The 22,500-nt window shown below is 42.5% G+C and overlaps 1 protein-coding gene across 3 annotated transcripts in view; it reads right to left on the bottom strand.

Annotated features, from left to right (window-relative positions):
- usp34 (ubiquitin specific peptidase 34) overlaps positions 1 to 22,500 on the bottom strand; it is a 62,359-nt gene that overhangs the window by 30,815 nt on the left and 9,044 nt on the right. For 2 of the 3 annotated variants that reach the window (XM_046837229.1, XM_046837227.1), the window contains exons 3-22: positions 17,844 to 18,297; positions 16,982 to 17,032; positions 13,366 to 13,515; positions 12,606 to 12,673; positions 10,304 to 10,496; positions 9,172 to 9,233; positions 8,951 to 9,032; positions 8,763 to 8,855; positions 5,795 to 5,920; positions 5,508 to 5,637; positions 5,082 to 5,212; positions 4,165 to 4,943; positions 3,871 to 4,085; positions 3,683 to 3,798; positions 3,183 to 3,310; positions 2,134 to 2,223; positions 1,927 to 2,022; positions 1,759 to 1,841; positions 1,445 to 1,599; positions 1,191 to 1,304 (exon numbers count right to left, since the gene is read on the bottom strand). In XM_046837229.1, coding sequence (XP_046693185.1) covers positions 1,191 to 1,304; positions 1,445 to 1,599; positions 1,759 to 1,841; positions 1,927 to 2,022; positions 2,134 to 2,223; positions 3,183 to 3,310; positions 3,683 to 3,798; positions 3,871 to 4,085; positions 4,165 to 4,943; positions 5,082 to 5,212; positions 5,508 to 5,637; positions 5,795 to 5,920; positions 8,763 to 8,855; positions 8,951 to 9,032; positions 9,172 to 9,233; positions 10,304 to 10,496; positions 12,606 to 12,673; positions 13,366 to 13,515; positions 16,982 to 17,032; positions 17,844 to 18,297 — 3,316 coding nt within the window. Of the gene's footprint in view, positions 1 to 1,190; positions 1,305 to 1,444; positions 1,600 to 1,758; positions 1,842 to 1,926; positions 2,023 to 2,133; positions 2,224 to 3,182; positions 3,311 to 3,682; positions 3,799 to 3,870; positions 4,086 to 4,164; positions 4,944 to 5,081; positions 5,213 to 5,507; positions 5,638 to 5,794; positions 5,921 to 8,762; positions 8,856 to 8,950; positions 9,033 to 9,171; positions 9,234 to 10,303; positions 10,497 to 12,605; positions 12,674 to 13,365; positions 13,516 to 16,981; positions 17,033 to 17,843; positions 18,298 to 22,500 lie in introns of those variants that run through there. The other variant, XM_046837228.1, reaches the window with a different exon arrangement.

Here is a 22,500-nt window from a genome sequence, read left to right as displayed (position 1 = left end):
CCGTAACTGACCACAAATTCATATGCCAACAACAGTGACCCCCATCTCCATGACATGTTCAACAACTTCTACACACGATTTGAAGCTCTGAACAACACATGAGCATGCAAGTCCACGCCCATCCCTGAGGAGCAGGTGCTCTGTCTGGCTAGGGCTGACGTGAGGAAGACACTGTTTAGAGTCAACCCACGAAAAGCCCAGATAATATACCAGGGAGAATGCTCAGAGACCCCCAAGGTTGTGTGCTCAGCCCACTGCTGTTCACTCTGCTCACCCACGACTGCACGGCAAATTCAGAATGCAACCTCATCATCAAGTTTGCTGACGACACGACAGTAGTGGGCCTCATCAGCAATGACAATGAAACACTACACAGAGAGGAGGTGGAACAACTGGTGAAGTGGCGTCACAACAACAACCTATATCTTAATGTAGACAAAACAAAGAAGATCGTTGTCGACAGAAAAGGGTCGGGTTTCCTAGTGTACACATCTCTGATGACCTCACCTGGACGACCAACACCAACTCCATTGTAAAGAAGGCCCAACAACGTCCTCACTTCTTTGAGAGGATGAAGAGAGCCAGCCTTCCACCACCCAAACTTACCACTTGCTACAGAGCAACTGTCGAGAGAGTGTTGGCCTGTGTGGGTCGGAAACTACAATACATCAGAACGCAAGACCCTACAAGCACCTAGTGAGGACAGCTGAGAGGATCATGGGGTCTCCCTCCCCTCTGGTTAGGACGTCTTTAATACACACGCTGCGTACGCAGAGCCTCTGCTATTGTGAAGGATCCCTCTCACCCCTCCCACAGACTGTTCAAGACCCTGCCATCAGGCACGAGGGTCCAATGCATCAGAACCTCAGAACCACGAGGTTCTACAAGAACTTCTTCCCCCAAGCTAACCCACCCATAACCTTGTTTCCTTCTCCTTTATTGTGGATATTAATGGACAAAACATGGACATTAAGGCACACTCGCATTCAGCCATTTTTCTGAGCATTAAAAATGCACATTGGACTCTGTAGCATATCTGCAGACATCTGCACTTATGGACTTACTGTTTACTATAGTCATCCACCCATTCTGTTAAACATTACACACACTTGTACATTCTGGACATTGCACATACTTGCAGGTTGAGGGGTGTGTGTGTGTGTGTGTGTGTGAGGCAGGTGTGTGTGTACCTCGCAGTTGGAGTTGCTGTCGTATGCACTGGTGGCCAGACGTGCCAAGTTACAGAGGTGCTGGAACAGATTGAGGCCCGTCATACTGATCGTCTCAGGCTTTAACTGGGGCATCTAACACACACACACACACACACACACACACACACACACACACACAAATAAAACTCAAACAGCACTGCAGGGGATTTTTTTTTTTTTTTAAGAAATTGCTCTCCTCATATACCAGACCTCCCCAGTGTACGAGATCTCACCTTCTCCAGAAAGAGGTGTTTGTAGGTCTCCATGCCCATGGCATGCTGGTCTTTACTGCGCACCTGGTTGAGAAACCAGTGCAGCGCGTCATCGTAACACTCCGAGTCTTCCACCAGACAGTGCCACAGGATGTCCACCTGCTCCAGACTCAGCCCTGACACACACACACACAGCTCAAATTTAACCTGCAAATACAGCTGGCTGGTGTTAATAAAGAATGCCTGTGTGTGTGTGTGTGTGTGTGTGTGTGTGTGTGTGTGTGTGTGTGTGTGTGTGTTAGGATTGAGTGTATGAATCGGACTAAGAGACTCACTGAAGTGATCTGGAGAGCCGAGTGTAGAGAACACACAGGTGAGGAATTGAAGACGCACCTGCACCTCTGCACTGTGGCTGTACCTGCATCACACACACACACACACAATACAGTATTATGTCAACACAAAAGAGGGGGACTTATGCACCAGCCTCGCCTAGTACTCACAGGGAGAACTTGTGCCGCTGTTCCCGCACTTCTTCGATGTAGTGCAGCAGGTCCTCGAAGAACAGCTTCATCATGTGGAGTTCCTTCTCTGCCCACCTACAGCACACAGGAAAGACCTTCACCCACCTCATCCTCATCATCCCCACCCTGTTACAGTCTACAGTCCCGGTACAGGAACAGGAAGCTGTACAGATGCAGCTCACTTACATGGTGATCCAGTGAGTGTCGTAGCTGGAGCCAAACTGCTGAAACGTCCCGAACAACTTCGGCAGCAGACGGAGACAAACCACCACGGACCTGAGACACACACCAACCATCAGCAGATCCCTCACTAGGATTGCGCTCTTTCTCTCGCTAGGTTACTCCTCAATAACTCGCTATGATCTCGTTCTTTCTCTCACTAGAATATCTCTCTATTGCTCGCTAGGAACTCGTTCTTTCTATAGCTTAGCTAGCACTCTTTCTCTCGGAAGAATATCCCTCTATTGGCAGGATATCGTTTTTTCTATCGCTTCGCTAGCATTCTTTCTCTCGCTAAAATATCCTTTTTGCTCGCTAGGAACTCGTTCTTTCTATCGGATAGCTAGCCTTCTTTCTCTCGTTAGAATATTGTTCTTTCTATCGCTTAGCAAGCACGCTTTCTCTCATATATATCCCTATATCTATCACCAGGATATCACTCGTTCTCTCGCCTGGTTATTACTCTTTCTAACTATGATAAAGCGATATCCGAGCGAGAGAAAGAACGCTTTCTTTCACCGACAAATTGCTCTTTTTTTCCCCCTCACTAGATCAACACTCTCTCGCTAGGACCTCGCTCTTTCTCAGGCTTGGTTGTCGATCCTTTCTCTCTCTAAGATATTACTCTCACAAGCTCTTTTGCTCGCTGCGATACCACTCTTTCTCTCGCAAGGATAGAGTTCTTTTTCTCACTTGAATACCCCACTGTCATTAGCATATCACCCTTTCTCTCACTATATTATCCCTCTTTCTATCGCTAGGATATCACTCTTTTGCAAGGGTTTATCACTCTCTCTCGCTAGAATGTTGCTTTCTTTCTTTCTCTAGGAGAATGCTCTTTCTCTCCCTCTATATCTTTCTAACATATCGCTCTTTTGCTCACTAGAACATCCCTGTATTACTAGGATCTCGCTCTTTCTCGCTTTTACCCTGTCACACATTATTCAGCGTCCAGCCTCGAGAAGAACATTACTCTCATTTCCTGACACGGTATCAGGGACGGTTTGAAGTCTCACCGGTGGTGCGCGAGGTTTTCCAAACAGCCCTCGATGAAGCGCATGCGGATTTGCCTATCGGTGAACCAGCACACGAGGGAACACAGCAACTTCTCCGCCTCGTTTATCAAACCCTCCGACAAGTGAATCTGACAAGGAGGCATAAGAAAAATAGACACAGGTTCGAACGGAATTTTCATGGTACTGTATTGGGGATATTTAAGGAGCTTCTGGAACATTTTTCTGGAGTTCAAACACAGGACTCATCCATTTACATTGACGTTTATCTCGTACAAACAACTGAGCAGCTATGGGGTTAAGGGCCTTGGTGTGGCTGGGATTTGAACTCAAGACCTTTGGATACAATGCCCTAACCACTAAACTACCACCTCTCTCTGTTGTATCCTTTGCATTTCTTGTGTTCTACAGCAGAATGCTCAAGATTGCCTCGTTTACCCCCCTCTCACAGCACCAGTATAATTCTCCAATCTTTGTTTGCCCCCAACCCCCCAGGGTCTCACCGCGTCCTCGTCCTGCACCAGGTCCCACAGGAGAGTGTTTCCTTTCTTGCATACGTTGTCCAGGTTAATGTCCGTCACCGCATGTCCTGAGTACTGGTGTTTGTGAACAGCAGGACCTAAAGGGGGCATCAGTATGAGTTGGTAGTTTGGATATAGCCCTGTTGGTATACCAGGAGGCAGGAGGGTACCTTGCACCAGGTGCTCGTGGTATATAGAGGCCAGGTTGGGCAAATGCTGCTGCAGGTGTGAACTGAGCTCGGCATGAGAGTTGATCTGGACCAGCTCCTCCTCGCAGCCGGACTCCTCTCCGTCGAAATCCGCCATGTTCTTCTCGGACTTGGCGCTGACTTGGGAACTGCTGCAACTCACGTCGTCTGCACTCAGCATGTCCTCGACTATGTGGCTGGAAAGAGACAGAAGAGTTGCTCAAAGGAACAAACGTTAGAACATGTGCCTTAAACTAACTGATTTGTTTTTTTTACCCTTCATGGTGATGGTGATGGTGGTGATGATGGTGGTGGTGGTGATGCTGTGGGTTAATAAAGCGCCTGCAGTTGAACAGTTCGTTGCCCATGGCTTCCGAGAGGAAGTCGGTGGCACGGGTTAAGCAGGGAGGCTCCTGCGAGATTGGCGTCCCGTGTGAGGAGCCCATCTCCGGCCCTATCCCTTGCTGTGACTGAGAATTCTGTGATTGTGAAAGAGAGGCAGGATCGACACGCTCCTCCGAGGATCCTTCTAAACAAGCCGATGACGAAGAGCAAGTGTCCAAAATTCTCAAGGATGAAGAGGATGACGAGGTCACCATGGCAGAAGTGGCCTCTGAGGAAAAGGACAAGGTTTTGGGTTTCTGAAGACTAGGACCCATGGAACCCGATATGACCGCTCCAGACGTTCCGGGTCTTTCCGGAGGGCCCTGGATTTCCCCGAGAGCCTCCCCGGCTTTGCGTTTACGGACTTCGGAAGTCAGGGTGTCTTTCTGCGGGCTGTGCTCAGACACCGGGGCCGGCCGGTCCTCTTCATCATCCTCATCGTCGTCATCCTCGTCGTCCTCATCATCATCTTCCTCTTCATCCTCCTTCAAGGCTTCGCTGTCTGCTATGTCAGAGTGGAGCTCGCTGCCAGGGCTGCCTGCTGATTGGCTGGCTCGGCTCGACTCGGCCTCGTTGCTGGAGGCCTCACTGCGGCCACTGCTGCTCCCTGGGCCACTGCTACCCTCTTCGCCGCTGTTCGCCGTCTCGTCCGAGCTGCCCTGCATCGACTCCTGCGCACGTGGAAACGCAAGACAACGAAGTTCACAGAAATCTGTATATGACTGGAATGCTTCAATAACAACTAAATAAATTATGGTCATGTGACAAAAAATATACCAAACACAAAGCAACATAAGTGTAAATGAGACCTCAGTGTCTGAGAGCCTCTGCTGGCTGCGTTTCCCGCTCCCCATGATCGGCTCGTCCATCTCCATGTCACTGCCTCCGCTGTGATGGGTGTCGCTGTTGTCACTGCTCTCTGGGCTCGCTGCTGGAGAACCTGCAAAATTAATTTACAGCATATGTATACTTGTGTAAAAGCTTATAGGGTTTTTTTTCTTTTTTTTTAGATGCATGTGCCTTTGGCTTCCATACAAAAATGAAACACTCGCACGCACACTCATACACTCGCACACTCAGTCGCACACTCATTCTCATACACTCGCACACGCTAATACATTTATACACTCGCACGCACACTCATACACTCATACATTAAGTCACAATCTCATACAATCGCACGCACACTCATACACTCATATACACTCATGCACACACACATACTCTCTCAGTACCTTTCTTGTTGCCCATTGGCAGGTTGGTGTTGAGTAGAGAAGCGAAGGAACTCTGTTTGGAAAGCTGTGCTTTAGCCGCCAGAGCGTTATTCCACAGCGCCTTGATCAACATGGATGCCAAGTACAGGGTCTAACACACACACACACACACACACACACACACACACACACACACACACACACACAGAGTAGATGTTCGTGAGTCAAAACTTGTCAGCGTAACCTGCTCTAAGATAAAGCACTTGATCTGTGTGTGTGTGTGTGTGTGTGTGTGTGTGTGTGTGTACCTGTTCAGTATGTGCACTAGGGTGGAGTCCAGACACCAGGTTAAGGACGTGTCTGAGAGGCACAGGGTCCAGATTCTTGATGAGGGAAGGGAACAGGTCATGGATGTAGCGGCTGCAGTGCTTCAGCTGAGAACACAAAACATTCAGGAGTCCGATTCAGTCCGACGTTTCGGTGGTTTAGAGATCAGAAGGATGCAAGTTCAAGACTCTGTTTGATGTTTGTTTATTGAGCTTTAACGTCATGTTAGCATCAGGGCTTTATACATGACAGACACGGGTCATCATCAAATCCATTACATTCAAATTACTATACAAAACATTTCAGCTTTACATGAGACAAAAAAACGTAAAACACATTCAGGTAATACATTATAAAAAGATCCCTTGTAAATATGTTTCTGAATAAAATCATTTCCCAGCAGTTTCGCAAAAGTTACAGTCCAACAAGATGTGTTTAATAGTCAAAGGACATGAGAGACATAAGAGTGGAGCTTTACATATCAGCAGAAACCCCAAAGTGACCCTTGAGTGGCTAAGTCAGCACAGAGTGTAGACAACTTGGTCATGCCTTGATTTAAAACTATAAGACACTTCTTTTAGTTCTAGTGCTTATTTCATACAGTTTAAAGTCCCATTCCTTCTGCCATTTGTTTGTGATGTATAGGTTAATTAAAGGTCTGAGGTCAGAAGGTGGTATTTCAGTCAGTTATTTTCAGATCATGTATTTTACTGGCAGCTGCATCTACTCTCTCACTGCCAGTTAAACCAATGTGACTTGGAACCATGCAAAATATAATATTAAAGTTTTCCTTCTTTAAATGTTCTAGTTTAGTTAAAATCTGAACAATTATGAGGTGGTCAGCCTTGACAGTTTTAAGTGACTGTAAGACAGAGGCAATTAAAAAGTTCTGTTCATGACCCTTCTCAATATTTTCCAATGCAAGTAGTAATGCCCGAGCAAGACCCTGTTTGTACGTGGTATCCTTTATCAGTTGCAATACACACGATAAAAAAAGAAAGATGTGGTTGGTTTTATTCGTTTAAAATCACCCCCACATCATTTTTTTTCCTTTTTGGTCTCACCCACTACATAACTCTCCCCTCATCACCCCCGACACACACAAAACCAGGTCAAAGTCATCTTTTGACTTGGCAGTGTGACACATGCTGTCTACGCTCTTCTGCATACATGAGCTCACAAATGACCTTAACTGGCTTTGTGATTGATTTGGAGAAAGAATTTGTTATAGATACATTAAACACGCCAGCAAAAAAAAAAAGTTATGTAAATGTCCTCCTAAAAAACTGGTGTGTGTGTGTGTGTGTGTGTGTGTGTGTGTGTGTGTGTGTGTGTGTCTGGATGTGTGTCATCAAGGAAAAGCCTTTCCTTTCTCTTGTAATGTTATAGATAGCAACAAACTAAAAGAACTTGGGGAAACACTGTCCTCCTAAACATTGTCCTCCTAAACATAGTAGTATGTATGGCATCAGTCCAATGCCTGTCCTTATTGCCAGGCTTCATCTTGTAATCACCCAAAGTGTGTGTGTTACTACAGATTTTCATGGTTGCTTATCAGTGCCATGTCTTTCCTTGCAGCCAATCTCCTTCATCTTGTAGGGACAATGTTATAGATACCAACAGACTATATGAAGATACAAAAATGTCCTCCTAAACATCTGTAGAATGTGTGTGTGCGTGTTTTATTACAGTATTGATAATGTAATAGATACCAACAAATTAACAGCAGTTATGTAGGTCTGCTAAATGCCGCAAATGTAAATGTAAATGTAGGTGTCCTCTTAAACATATGTATAGGGTGTGTGTGTGTGTGTGTGTGTGTGTGTGTGTGTGTGTGTGTGTGTGTGCGTGTTGTTACAGTAATTATATAGAACCCAACAAACAGAAGTTCTGGAAATGTCCTCTTAAACATCTGTAGTGTGTGTGTGTGTGTGTGTGTGTGTGTGTGTTGTTACAGTAATGATATTCTAAATACCAACAAACAGAAGTTATGGAAATGTCCTCTTAAACATCTGTAGTGTGTGTGTGTGTGTGTGTGTGTGTGTGTGTGTGTGTGTTACAGTAATGATAGATACCAACAAACAGAAGTTATGGAAATGTCCTCTTAAACATCTGTAGTGTGTGTGCATGTGTGCGTGTGTGTGTGTGCGTTACAGTAATGATAAAGATACCAACAAACAGAAGTTCTGGAAATGTCCTCTTAACATCTGTAGTGTGTGTGTGTGTGTGTGTGTGTGTGTGTGTGTGTGTGTATATATGTGTGTGTTGTTACAGTAATGATATAGATCTCAACAAACAGAAGTTATGGAAATGTCCTCTTAAACATCTGTAGTGTGTGTGTGTGTGTGTGTGTGTGTGTGTGTGTGTGTGTTACAGTAATGATATAGATACCAACAAACAGAAGTTATGGAAATGTCCTCTTAAACATCTGTAGTGTATGTGCGTGTGTGTGTGTGTTAGTGTTACAGTAATGATATAGATACCAACAAACAGAAGTTCTGGATATGTCCTCTTAAACATCTGTAGTGTGTGTGTGTGTGTGTGTGTGTGTGTGTGTGTGTGTGTTACAGTAATGATATTATAAATACCAACAAACAGAAGTTATGGAAATGTCCTCTTAAACATCTGTAGTGTGTGTGTGTGTGTGTGTTGTTACAGTAATGATATAGATCCCAACAAACAGAAGTTCTGGAAATGTCCTCTTAAACATCTGTAGTGTGTGTGTGTGTGTGTGTGTGTGTGTGTGTTGTTACAGTAATGATATAGGTCCCAACAAACAGAAGTTCTGGAAATGTCCTCTTAAACATCTGTAGTGTGTGTGTGTGTGTGTGTGTGTGTGTGTGTGTGTGTGGGGTGCGTGTGCTGTTACAGTAATGATATAGATACCAACAAACAGAAGTTCTGGAAATGTCCTCTTAAACATTTGTAGTGTGTGTGTTTGTGTAAAACCTGAGCGGCGGCCCAGATGCAGTCGACGTGCTGTGTGCTCAGCCTGCCCTCTGCAGCCAGGAAGTTCAGGATCACTTGGCACTGTTTAATAATCTACAAAAGACACAGAAACAAAATGACTCTCACGTGTAAACCCAAGAACTCGAATGTGACCACGTGGTTCTGAGGAACAGTAGAGAGACACTGACCTCAATGTGCAAATTTGGTCCAAAGATATGCTCGATCACGTTGTTGTTGATGAGCCAGTCGGCGAGTTCTTTTGCTATCGACCTGGAGGAGAGATCACATAGCAACACAGTCAACATTTACCTTCACAACTAGACAGATTCAATTCACTTTTATTAGGAGCACTGGAATATCCGTAGATGTTGTAAGAGATGGTTTAAACATAAGGGGGGGGGTTACTCACGTCTCCGTGTCGGACACCAGAGACTCGTTATTGCAGACGTCATTAAATGTATGCAGCTGATTCTGTGAAAAGAAAGAGAGACAAAAAAATTTACGTGTGTTTCCAGCAATTTCTGGTTTAGCTACACTATATGGACAAAGTATTGGGACACCTGAAATTTCCAGCCATATGTGGTTCTTCTCCAAACTGTTACCACAAACCTGGAGAACACACAATCGTATACGGAAGAATAAAATTTTCCCTTCGCTTGAACTAGGAGACCCAAATCTTTTTTAATCTGTTTATTTACAAGTGTTGGAAGATGAGAAAGATCTCCTGCTATACATCTTCCACTCTATTGGGATGAATTTTTAACACTGACTGCACCCCAGGCCTCCTCACCTCACCTCTATCAGTACACCAGACTCTACTAACACCCTTGTGGCTGAATGAAATATCTTGTGGGAAAATGTCCAACTATATTTTTTGGCGATTTGTGTGAGATTTTATTCAGCCACAAGGGTGTTAGTAAAGTCAGGTACTGATCGAGGTGAGGTGAGGAGGCCTGGGGTGCAGTCAGTGTGAAAGATTTATCCCAATAGGGTTGAAGCTCTAAAGCAGGAGATCTTCCACATCTTTCAATCTGGATCTGGCTTTGTGCACAGGGGCATTGTCGTGCAGGAACAGGTTTGGGTCTCCTAGTGAGGTCAAGTGGAGTATGGTGAAAGTCAGGTTTCGCAATAGGTCCATATAGTGTAGTTTATAGCAGCTATAAACTATAGAAAAACTTTCCCATGAAAGAAAAGCACCAGACTCCTTGTACAATCATAACATAAACACAATGTGGATTTTATAAAGTCTATGAGACCTCATTTACAGCATTAATACCAAGTAAAACTTTCAGATTAAAGGCACACAAAAAAAGATGATGTGAACAGTTTTTCCTTTTACAAAATGTCTTACAAAAATTATAAAAATAAATAACATATCAAATATAATACAAAAAAATGCACATTCAATACACCACGGATCTTCTATGTATTCTGCAGGTTACAGAACAAAATAAATCAATTAATGAAACAATCCAAAACACATGACCCTGATTTCTAAGTGATTCATGGTAAATGTGTGTGCGCGAGTGCGAGTGTCTCACCGTGATCTGGCTCAGTCCAGCCAGTCTCATGGTGAGCGTGGGTGACATGAAGTACTTAAAGGCGAGGTCGAGGCTCTCTTTGTCGAAGCACAGCGCACTGTCCAGCGGCTCCTTCACTGTGCTCCACATCAGGTCAGCCATGTTCCTTGCTGCGCTTTGGCGTAGCTCCTGATCCGACAGCTTACACAGGTACCTACACACACACACATTAGATAGAGGGTAAGCGGGAGTGACAGTGACACAGGCATGAGAATGAGCAGTGCCGGGTGACCCTGTATGACTCACGCACACCGTTAACTTCACTGTCATGTTACACCAACACCATACACACAGTTTATTACAAAGTCCTCACACTGAATTAATCTTCGAGAACAGAATGATCAGTTCATACGCGCTCACGCCCGACTCAACTCCACTCTACTTCACCTTAGAAAGACTAAAAACTGCTTGAGTTCTGATCAAATGTACATTTGTTCCTCACTGGACATTCTAAGGAGCTGTTCGGAATGCTGCTGTGTCTGCCGTCACATGACCGACGTCTCTTCACTTCCCGCCAGCCGTCTGGCTCCCTCAGGGTAATCTGAGGAGAATCACAGTGACTGTTGCCATGGTGATGGATGCTCTTCCTAGCAACCCCGGTGGAGAAACATCTTCATCTGACTCGGCTAACAGATTACGCAAGAAAGGACTGGATTTATAGTGGCAGAGGCCACGCCTCTATTCCTGGTGCAGAGACAAAAAGACAATGCCTCTTTCTCTGTCACAGATACAGGACACTCCTCCTTTACTAGGACTAGCAGACAGTGGGGTCACGTCTGCTTTATTAAACTATGAAAAAAAAGTATAAAGTCCACACATCCTTCACTAAGGTATAAAGGCCACATGACCCTTCACTAACTAAAGCGTAAAGGCCACACCCACACTAACTAAAGCATAAAGGCCACACCCCTTCACTAACTAAAGCATTTAGGCTGCACCTCCACTAACTAAAGCATAAAGGCCATGCCTCATTCATTTACTAAAGCATAAAGGCCACACCTCCTTCATTAACAAAGGCATAAAAGCCACACCCCCTACACTAACTAAAGCATAAAGGCCACACCTCCAATAACTAAAGCAAAGGCCACACCCCCAACACTAACTAAAGCATAAAGGCCACACCTCCAAAACCTAAAGCATAAAGGCCACGTCCTGTTCACTAACTAAAACAAAGGCCACGCCCCTTCACTAATTAAGGTGAAAAGGCCACACACCCTTACACTAACTAAAACAGAGGCCACACCTCCACAAACTAAAACATAAAGGCCACACCTCCACTAACTAAAGCATAAAGGTCACAGTCCCATCACTAACTAAAACATAAAGGCCACACCTCATTCACTAACTAAAACATAACGGCCACACCCCCTTCACCAACTAAGACATAATGGCCACACTCCCTTCACCAACTAAGACATAATGGCTACATCCACTTCACAAACTAAGACAAAGGCCAAACCCCCTTCACTAACTTAGGCATAACAGCCACACCCCCTTCACCAACTAAGACATAGTGGCCACACCCCCTTCACAAACTAAGACATAATGGCCACACCCCCTTCACCTACTAAGACATAACTGCCACACCCCCTTCACTAACTAATGCATAACAGCCACACCCCTTTCACTAACTAATGCATAAAGGCCACACCCCATTTACTAACATGCATAACAGCCACACCCCATTCACTAACTAAGACATAACGGCCACACCCCCTTCGCTAAGTAAGACATAACGGCCACACCCCCTTCACTAACTAAGACATAACAGCCACACCCTCTTCACTACAACTAAGGCACAAAAGCTACACACCTCTTTTTCAACATCTACAGGTAGTCCCTGAGTTACGATAGTTCGACCAAAGCGATAAGAAAAAAAAAAGTGTACAAATTTCCACGCAGCATTTAAACATTCATATGATAGGATTGTGATGCCACAAACATATACAAGTAAAGTTTATACATCATGGTAGGGCACATTGCTGTGGTTTGCTGAATTGTGTACTGTAATTTGTTCAATTATTAATAAATTACAGTAAACTACCCCATAATGATCACCATTCTTTAAGACTCCTGAGTAGACGCAACTACTTTACCAGAACTAAGGAACAATGGCCACGCCCCCTTTTCCACAACTACTGCACAAAGGCCACGCCTCCTTTTCCACAACTACTGCACAAAGGCCACGCCCCCTTTTCTACAACTAAGGCATAAAGGCTGATAACACAGTAACGCGAAGAAACGTGAGGAAACGTGTTCTCACCTGATGACGTGAGTGCGGAAGGGGATGATGTGCTGCATCACAGCTGGAATGTGCAACCATATCCTGATCTGCAACCCAACCCAAATGATCATTTCATTAAGTTACATGTTCTGTCATGGCTATGGATGCAAAGGGGCAGTACATTTCCAGAAACTTCATCTGGGGAATCTCGGTTTCTGAAAAGATGAAAACTTACCAGGAATTTATGGGAATTCATTGAAATTTGGGGAAATTTTTATGAACTGAAATGCATACAAACTAATAGAGATTTTTAGGTGAAGTGACATTTCTGACTGTAATTGTTAGTATAATTTTGTTGCACGATCGCTTACACACAGCACAAGGAACTTTCAAACAGAAGTTTATGTAATATTTACGTAATAAATGTAAATACTCACCAAGATGGACATGTTTTGACATTATTTTGTGTGCAGGATTTTAGAAATGATGTGTTATGGGTTATTCAGGAACGCACAGTGCATGTAGGGGGCGTGGCATGTGATTGATGAATGTGCCGGTAAAAACTTAACTGAAGTTGCATTAAATCTGGTTGTTTAACCGAAATTATTCTGCAATTATTCTTTTTTTTACTACATTTAAGTTCTCTGTTACAGGCTCACCTGCATTTTAGTAAATTCCCACTTTATTCCTATGGAAATTGCTGAAATGGCTTTTAAAAAGACTTGAAGATTATTTATAAGTTTGTTTTTATCATCACAGATAAACATACATGCATTTTTCAATGTGTGTGTAAGCTTACGTTTGAGACAATGGTGATGAAGGCATGTGCGATGGGGAAAGGCAGCGTCTCCGGTGTCCCCGACTCAAAGCAGTCCTTCATCAGAGACAGACCATGTTTCCCACAGAACAAACACACGTAGCGCAGCAAGTGCAAAGGAACTTCCACATCCTACGAAACACACACACACACACACACTTGACATATACTAGACATTTTTTTTTATAAAAAACAAAAACTAGCCAATAAGAAGAAAAAACAAACAAAGCAGGTTACACCATACTAACAGACCTACTCATCTACTTAACCCATCCATCAGGTTATTCAATATTCATCCTGCCCTTAATCCCCAGGAACCAATCAGACAACAGTTCCAAACTTTAATATACCAGTAACCAATCAGAACACAGATCCTGTCCTTAATCCCCAGTAACCAATCAGGCCACAGATCCTAAACTACAGTGAGGAAAATAAGTATTTGAACAACCTGCTATTTTGCAAGTTCTCCCACTTAGAAATCATGGAGGGGTCTGAAATTGTCATCGTAGGTGCATGTCCACTGTGAGAGACATAATCTAAAAAAAAAAAATCCAGAAATCACAATATATGATTTTTAAACTATTTATTTGTATGATACAGCTGCAAATAAGTATTTGAACACCTGTCTATCAGCTAGAATTCTGACCCTCAAAGACCTGTTAGTCTGCCTTTAAAATGTCCACCTCCACTACATTTATTATCCTAAATTAGATGCACCTGTTTAAGGTCGTTAGCTGCATAAAGACACCTGTCCACCCCATACAATCAGTAAGAATCCAACTGCTAACATGGCCAAGACCAAAGAGCTGTCCAAAGACTCTAGAGACAAAATTGTACACCTCCACAAGGCTGGAAAGGGCTACGGGGAAATTGCCAAGCAGCTTGGTGAAAAAAGGTCCACTGTTGGAACAATTATTAGAAAATGGAAGAAGCTTAACATGACTGTCAATCTCCCTCGGACTGGGGCTCCATGCAAGATCTCACCTTGTGGGGTCTCAATGATCCTAAGGAAGGTGAGAAATCAGCCCAGAACTACACGGGAGGAGCTGGTCAATGACCTGAAAAGAGCTGGGACCACCGTTTCCAAGGTTACTGTTGGTAATACACTAAGACGTCATGGTTTGAAATCATGCATGGCACGAAAGGTTCCCCTGCTTAAACCAGCACATGTCCAGGCACGTCTTAAGTTTGCCAATGACCATTTGGATGTTCCAGAGGAGTCATGGGAGAAAGTCATGTGGTCAGATGAGACCAAAATAGAACTTTTGGGTCATAATTCCACTAAACGTGTTTGGAGGAAGAAGAATGATGAGTACCATCCCAAAAACACCATCCCTACTGTGAAGCATGGGGGTGGTAGCATCATGCTTTGGGGGTGTTTTTTTTTGCACATGGGACAGGGCGACTGCACTGTATTAAGGAGAGGATGACCGGGCCATGTATTGCGAGATTTTGGGGAACAACCTCCTTCCCTCAGTTAGAGCATTGAAGATGGGTCGAGGCTGGGTCTTCCAACATGACAATGACCAAGCACACAGCCAGGATAACCAAGGAGTGGCTCTGTAAGAAGCATATCAAGGTTCTGGCGTGGCCTAGCCAGTCTCCAGACCTAAACCCAATAGAGAATCTTTGGAGGGAGCTCAAACTACGTGTTTCTCAGCGACAGGCCAGAAACCTGACTGATCTAGAGAAGATCTGTGTGGAGGAGGCCAAAATCCTCCTGCAGTGTGTGCAAACCTGGTGAAAACTACAGGAAACGTTTGACCTCTGTAATTGCAAACAAAGGCTACTGTACCAAATATTAACATTGACTTTCTCAGGTGTTCAAATACTTATTTGCAGCTGTATCATACAAATAAATAGTTAAAAAATCATACATTGTGATTTCTGGATTTTTTTTTTAGATTATGTCTCTCACAGTGGACATGCACCTACGATGACAATTTTAGACCCCTCCATGATTTCTAAGTGGGAGAACTTGCAAAATAGCAGGGTGTTCAAATACTTATTTTATTCACTGTAAATGCCCCAGTATCAAATCAGACCACAGATCGTAAACTTAATCCCCAGTAACCAATCAAAACACAGATCCGGAACTTAATGCCCTGGTAACCAACCAGACCATAGATCCTGAGCTTAATGCCCTAGTAACCAATTAGGTCCCATATCCTGAGCTTAATTCCCAGTAACCAATCAAAACACAGATCCTAAACTTAATGCCCCAGTAACCAATTAGAACATAGATCCTGTGCTTAAAGCCCCAGTAACCAATTAGAGCACAGATCCTGCCCTTAATTTTAGTAACCAATCAGAACACAGATCCAAAATTTAATGCCCCAATAATCAATCAGAACACAGATACTGTGCACCCCGGTAACCAATCAGAAACAGATCCTGTCCATAATGCCACAGTAACCAATCAAAACACAGACCCTGAGCTTAATGCCCAAGTAACCAATCAAAACTCAGACTCTGCCCCTTAATGCCCCAGTAAACAATACGAACACAGATCCTGCCCTTACTGCCTCAATAACTAATCAGACCACAGATACTTTCTCAAAGCCCCAGTAACCAATTAGACCACAGACCCTGCCCTTAATACCCCAGTAACCAATCAGACAACAGATCCTGTCCTTAATCCCCAGGAACCAATCAGACAACAGTTTCAACCTTGAAAGTCCCAGTTACCAATCAGAACACAGATCCTGTCCTTAATGCCCCAGTCGCCATCACACAATAGAGGAACAAAAAAATGGTTCCTATATTTAACCAGAGGACTACAAATAACCAACTCTTTATCTTACATACACACAGGGGGAGAGGGGAGAGAGAGAGAGAGAGAGAGAGAGAGAGAGAGAGAGAGAGAGAGAGAGTGCGAGAGAGAGAGAAAGAGAGAGCGCTTCCTCTCTCAGCTACAGCATGAAGTCAGCAACTTCCCAGACCAAAGAAATCCACCTCTCATTATCGCCCACACAGACCCAGGTATTTGGGGAGGAACCAGTTCTTACCCAAACCACTGTAATGGTCTGAGTCTTTAAAGAAGCCAACATGTTCTCTCTGAAGACGACCTGAAGAGCGTAGCATAACAACTATAACTTGTCATAGAAGTGTTCCCTCAGGAAGCCAGGACTAAGTTAGCATAATCCTTTGGAACATTTGTTATCAGCGTTATTTAGCGATGGTTTTGTTCCATCTCACTGAGGGAAATAGTTTTACCAAAAAAATAACTTCTTACAAAAACCTTTCAAACAAAGTTAGCTTAACATTTATCACCAAACCAGCTCAAATTATTCTATCAGCCGTTTCTTAAATAGTTAAAATAATGCTAGCTTTGACTTTCTATTTCTTAAGAATAGCATTTTTAACCACAGTTGAAAACCTTTTTTAAAAGTTGAAAACCTTAGCACAATGCTAACAGACAACATTTTTAAAATCCAACCGATACCAACAATGCTAGAAGAAAATTTCCATCCGTTAGCATTCTCCAAAATGTTTAGCACAATGCTAACAAACAACAAGTTGTTTTCCAAGCGGTTAGCATAATGCTAGCAACGGCTTATTTGTTTATATATAAATAAAAGAAAGACACAGTGCTTACATTCATGTCACAGAAGGACCCGAGAATGTTGCTTTCCTGAGCCGAGATGTCCTGAGAAAGAAGGACACCAGAATGAGTGTGTGTACCTCTATAATACAGGGTGTAGAGGTGTGTGTGTGTGTGTGTACCTCTATAGTACAGGGTGTAGGTGCATGTGTACCTCTATAATACAGTGTGTAGGTGTGTGTACCTCTATAATACAGGGTGTAGGTGTGTGTACCTCTATAATACAGGGTGTAGGTGTGTGTGTGTGTACCACTATAGTACAGGGTGTAGGTGTGTGTGTACCTCCGTAATACAGGGTGTAGGTGTGTGTGTACCTCTATAATACAGTGTGTAGGGTTGTGTGTGTGTGTACCTCTATAGTACAGAGTGTAGGTTTATGTGTGTGCGCACCTCTATAATACTGGGTGTAGGTATGTGTACCTCTATAGTACAGGGTGTAGGTCTGCGTGTGTGTGTGTGTACCTCTATAATACAGGGTGTAGGTGTGTGTACCTCTATAGTACAGGGTGTAGGTGTGTGTGTGTGTGTGTCTGTACCTCTATAGTACAGAGTGTAGGTGCGTGTGTACCTCTATAGTACAGGGTGTAGGTGCGTGTGTACCTTTATAGTACAGGGTGTAGGTGCGTGTGTACCTTTATAGTACAGGGTGTAGGTGCGTTTACACCTCTATAGTACAGGGTGTAGGTGCGTTTACACCTCTATAGTACAGCGTGTAGGTGCGTGTGTACCTTTATAGTACAGGGTGTAGGTGTGTGTGTACCTCTACAGTACACAGTGTAGGTGTGTGTGTACCTCTACAGTACACAGTGTAGGTGTGTGTGTACCTCTATAGTACAGGGTGAAGGTGTGTGTGTACCTCTATCGTAGGGTGTGTGTTGTGTTTGTAGGCCGTGTAGAGGGGAAACTGAATCTGGAAAATCTTTGCAGCACACAACAGAAGCTTTTCTCTCTCCTCCGTGCTCCAGGAGTTGAAGAGATCGGGGTTGCACTCCTCCGCTGATCCCTCGCTCCCGCTCGGCTGAGACTCGCAATTTTGGTTCTGGTTCTCGCCCGAATTCGCGCCATTCCCACAGTCCTCCTCCTCTGCAGAGTCTCTCTCTACGTTCAGGGGCTCGTCTTCATTGTGAGAAGGCTGGGGATGAGCAGTACTCCACTCAGACTCCACCCCTTCACCTCTCCTGTTGCCATGGCTACTGCAGAGGATGTCCCTCAAACTGGTTACCTGGGCAATGACTAGGTTAATGAGGCCATAGACCAGTTGGTTGAACACCTCCAGGTGCTTGTACTCCTTGAAGCAGCACAGACACTGCCTGGAAAACACAGTTTTATTATGTTACCATTTATTTTTTAAATAGGTAAAACTTCTATATTGGCATAAACTGGAGCTTATGATAAAGAGAAAAGAAGTGAGAAACAAGCAAACAAAACAAGACAGTAATCGAGTTTTTGAGGACAAAAAAAAAGTTCATTGCGCACAAAGAAAAAAAAGAGAGGACAGGAAACAAAAACATTGGTAAAATAAGTCAAGTTCAGGAAACAAACAAAATATTAAAAATGTTCAGCAAACAAATACAATATTTTGTATTTTTTTTAAAGCAGAGGATCCGGCGTTGAATGGAATAAACATGTTTTCAGTAGCTCTCCGCTAATCTCAATTATTTCCCTCTAATACACATTTACATTTGTGGCATTTAGCAGACACCCATGTCCTTGTGCGACGTACAAAAGTGGAATAAAAAACTAAAAACTTTCTTTCGGCTTCTCCCATTAGGGGTCGCCCAATCCTCCGCACGTTTGATTTGGCACATGTTTTACGCTGGATGCCCTTCCTAAGGCAACCCTCCCCATTTATGCGGGCTTGGGACCGGCACTGAGAGTGGCTGGGGTTGGTTCCCTGACCGGGGATCGAACCCGGGCCACAGCGGTGAGAGCGCCGCATCCTAACCACTAGACCATATTCCACAAATAAAGGCTTTTTTTTATTCTTTTTTTATTCTACAAAAGTAGAATAAATGCCACGACGCGTAGTGCACAGAATCCGCCAACTTTCTGCAGAGTCGATAGCTACAGACCTCCAAACTTCATGTGGCCTTCAGATTAGCTGAAGAACAGTGCATAAAGAGCTTCATGGGTTTCCATGGCTGAGTAACTGCATCCAAGTCTTACATCACCAAATGCAATGCAAAGCATCGGATGCAGTGGAGACGTGTTCTCTGGAGTGTAAATAATAATATTTAATTCCTTTAAATAATTAGGTATAACAATTACTAAAAAAAACTGAATAATTACAATTGAACTGGAAAAAGATGATATCTTTTCGAAGACACTTTCTATGTCTAGGGTAGGTAAGAGTAACGCTATAAAAATGGTTGTTCTTCCAAGATTTTTATATAGCATTTAAATAAACCTAAGAATCGAGGAGGATTTGGTCTTCCCATTGTAAAATTGTATTATTGGGCAGGTGATTTAAACGCCATGGCGTGGTGGAGAAAGAGATGTTTGACGGAGTTGAGCGAGAAGACAGAATGGTTAGCAATCGAGGAAACTTCTTGCATTATGACTTTGTTATTGGCCCTGCTTAATAGTCCCATTAAAATAAATATAAAAAAAATATTTGAAATATAATCATTTCTAATTCAATCAAAATATGGAAACGAAGGTACATTTGAAAATTCGAGATATTGATTTAGAGACCCCAATATGGAATAATCAGGTTTTTCTTCTTGGATTACACAATAACTATTTTTTTATTCCAATGGGAACATGAAGGTATTCTAACAATTCGAGATCTTTATAAAGAAGGAACATTTTGACCTTGCTTCTGTACATTTTATTCGTTATTTACTGAGATTTTATTAGAAAACATATTCCAGACTTTCCAGTTTGAATCCTATTTTCGGAGACAATTGTTACGCCCTGGAGCACGTGGTAACGTATCAAACTTTATAAGTTACTATCAGATAATGTGGACAACAGTACAGAGAAAATAAAACATGACTGGGAAGAACTGGGAAAATTCATGACAATGGATGGGATGAATGCTTGAGAAACATACATACATGTTCTTTGAAAGTGAGGCATCATCTGATCCAGTTTAAGATCACTCATAGACTTCATTATTGCAAATCTAAACTTCATACGATATATTCAACTGTTTCTCCAAACTGTAATTAGTGTAAAACCTCAGTAGTAAAATTCAGCCATTCTGGCAATGTATATTTACATTTTTATTTAAATTACTCGATTAATCTGGAACAAGAGCCTCATGTTGGACTATTGGGATCAAAGAGAGCTTTTGTAATAGATATCAAACATCTCATTCAGTATGATACTTAAAAAAAAAAAAAAAAAAAAAAAAAGAGAGGACAGGAAACAAAAACATTGGTAAAATAAGTCAAGTTCAGGAAACAAACAAAATATTAAAAATGTTCAGCAAACAAATACAATATTTTGTATTTTTTTTAAAGCAGAGGATCCGGCGTTGAATGGAATAAACATGTTTTCAGTAGCTCTCCGCTAATCTCAATTATTTCCCTCTAATACACATTTACATTTGTGGCATTTAGCAGACACCCATGTCCTTGTGCGACGTACAAAAGTGGAATAAAAAACTAAAAACTTTCTTTCGGCTTCTCCCATTAGGGGTCGCCCAATCCTCCGCACGTTTGATTTGGCACATGTTTTTACGCTGGATGCCCTTCCTAAGGCAACCCTCCCCATTTATGCGGGCTTGGGACCGGCACTGAGAGTGGCTGGGGTTGGTTCCCTGACCGGGGATCGAACCCGGGCCACAGCGGTGAGAGCGCCGCATCCTAACCACTAGACCATATTCCACAAATAAAGGCTTTTTTTTATTCTTTTTTTATTCTACAAAAGTAGAATAAATGCCACGACGCGTAGTGCACAGAATCCGCCAACTTTCTGCAGAGTCGATAGCTACAGACCTCCAAACTTCATGTGGCCTTCAGATTAGCTGAAGAACAGTGCATAAAGAGCTTCATGGGTTTCCATGGCTGAGTAACTGCATCCAAGTCTTACATCACCAAATGCAATGCAAAGCATCGGATGCAGTGGAGACGTGTTCTCTGGAGTGTAAATAATAATATTTAATTCCTTTAAATAATTAGGTATAACAATTACTAAAAAAAACTGAATAATTACAATTGAACTGGAAAAAGATGATATCTTTTCAAGACACTTTCTATGTCTAGGGTAGGTAAGAGTAACGCTATAAAATGGTTGTTCTTCCAAGATTTTTATATAGCATTTAAATAAACCTAAGAATCGAGGAGGATTTGGTCTTCCCATTGTAAAATTGTATTATTGGGCAGGTGATTTAAACGCCATGGCGTGGTGGAGAAAGAGATGTTTGACGGAGTTGAGCGAGAAGACAGAATGGTTAGCAATCGAGGAAACTTCTTGCATTATGACTTTGTTATTGGCCCTGCTTAATAGTCCCATTAAAATAAATATAAAAAAAATATTTGAAATATAATCATTTCTAATTCAATCAAAATATGGAAACGAAGGTACATTTGAAAATTCGAGATATTGATTTAGAGACCCCAATATGGAATAATCAGGTTTTTCTTCTTGGATTACACAATAACTATTTTTTTATTCCAATGGGAACATGAAGGTATTCTAACAATTCGAGATCTTTATAAAGAAGGAACATTTTGACCTTGCTTCTGTACATTTTATTCGTTATTTACTGAGATTTTATTAGAAAACATATTCCAGACTTTCCAGTTTGAATCCTATTTTCGGAGACAATTGTTACGCCCTGGAGCACGTGGTAACGATCAAACTTTATAAGTTACTATCAGATAATGTGGACAACAGTACAGAGAAAATAAAACATGACTGGGAAGAACTGGGAAAATTCATGACAATGGATGGGATGAATGCTTGAGAAACATACATACATGTTCTTTGAAAGTGAGGCATCATCTGATCCAGTTTAAGATCACTCATAGACTTCATTATTGCAAATCTAAACTTCATACGATATATTCAACTGTTTCTCCAAACTGTAATTAGTGTAAAACCTCAGTAGTAAAATTCAGCCATTCTGGCAATGTATATTTACATTTTTTTTAAATTACTCGATTAATCTGGAACAAGAGCCTCATGTTGGACTATTGGGATCAAAGAGAGCTTTTTGTAATAGATATCAAACATCTCATTCAGTATGATACTTAAAAAAAAAAAAAAAAAAAAAAAAAAAAGACATCTTACAGATGACACTTTTGAGATGTGAACCAGGGAACTGGGAGGAATTGAGATTTACATTAAAGGATAAATGATCCATTTTCAGTAAGATCTGGAAACCAATAAGACTATTCTGACAGGAAGAGTGAAATGCTCAGGTCATTATATGCCTTTATTATAGTCTTTTAAACAAGTCACTAGCATTATTTGATATGTCTCTTGAACTGTATTGACTGGTCAATTCTTGTCTACATTTTTATTGTTGCTGTCCATATGGTTGAATAAATGCGTATTTAAAT

This window comes from Silurus meridionalis, chromosome 24 (genome assembly GCF_014805685.1).
Source record: "Silurus meridionalis isolate SWU-2019-XX chromosome 24, ASM1480568v1, whole genome shotgun sequence".
Taxonomy (NCBI): domain Eukaryota; kingdom Metazoa; phylum Chordata; class Actinopteri; order Siluriformes; family Siluridae; genus Silurus; species Silurus meridionalis.
Note: the sequence above shows the minus strand (reverse complement) of the source record. Positions and strands in the feature narration are given on the sequence as shown.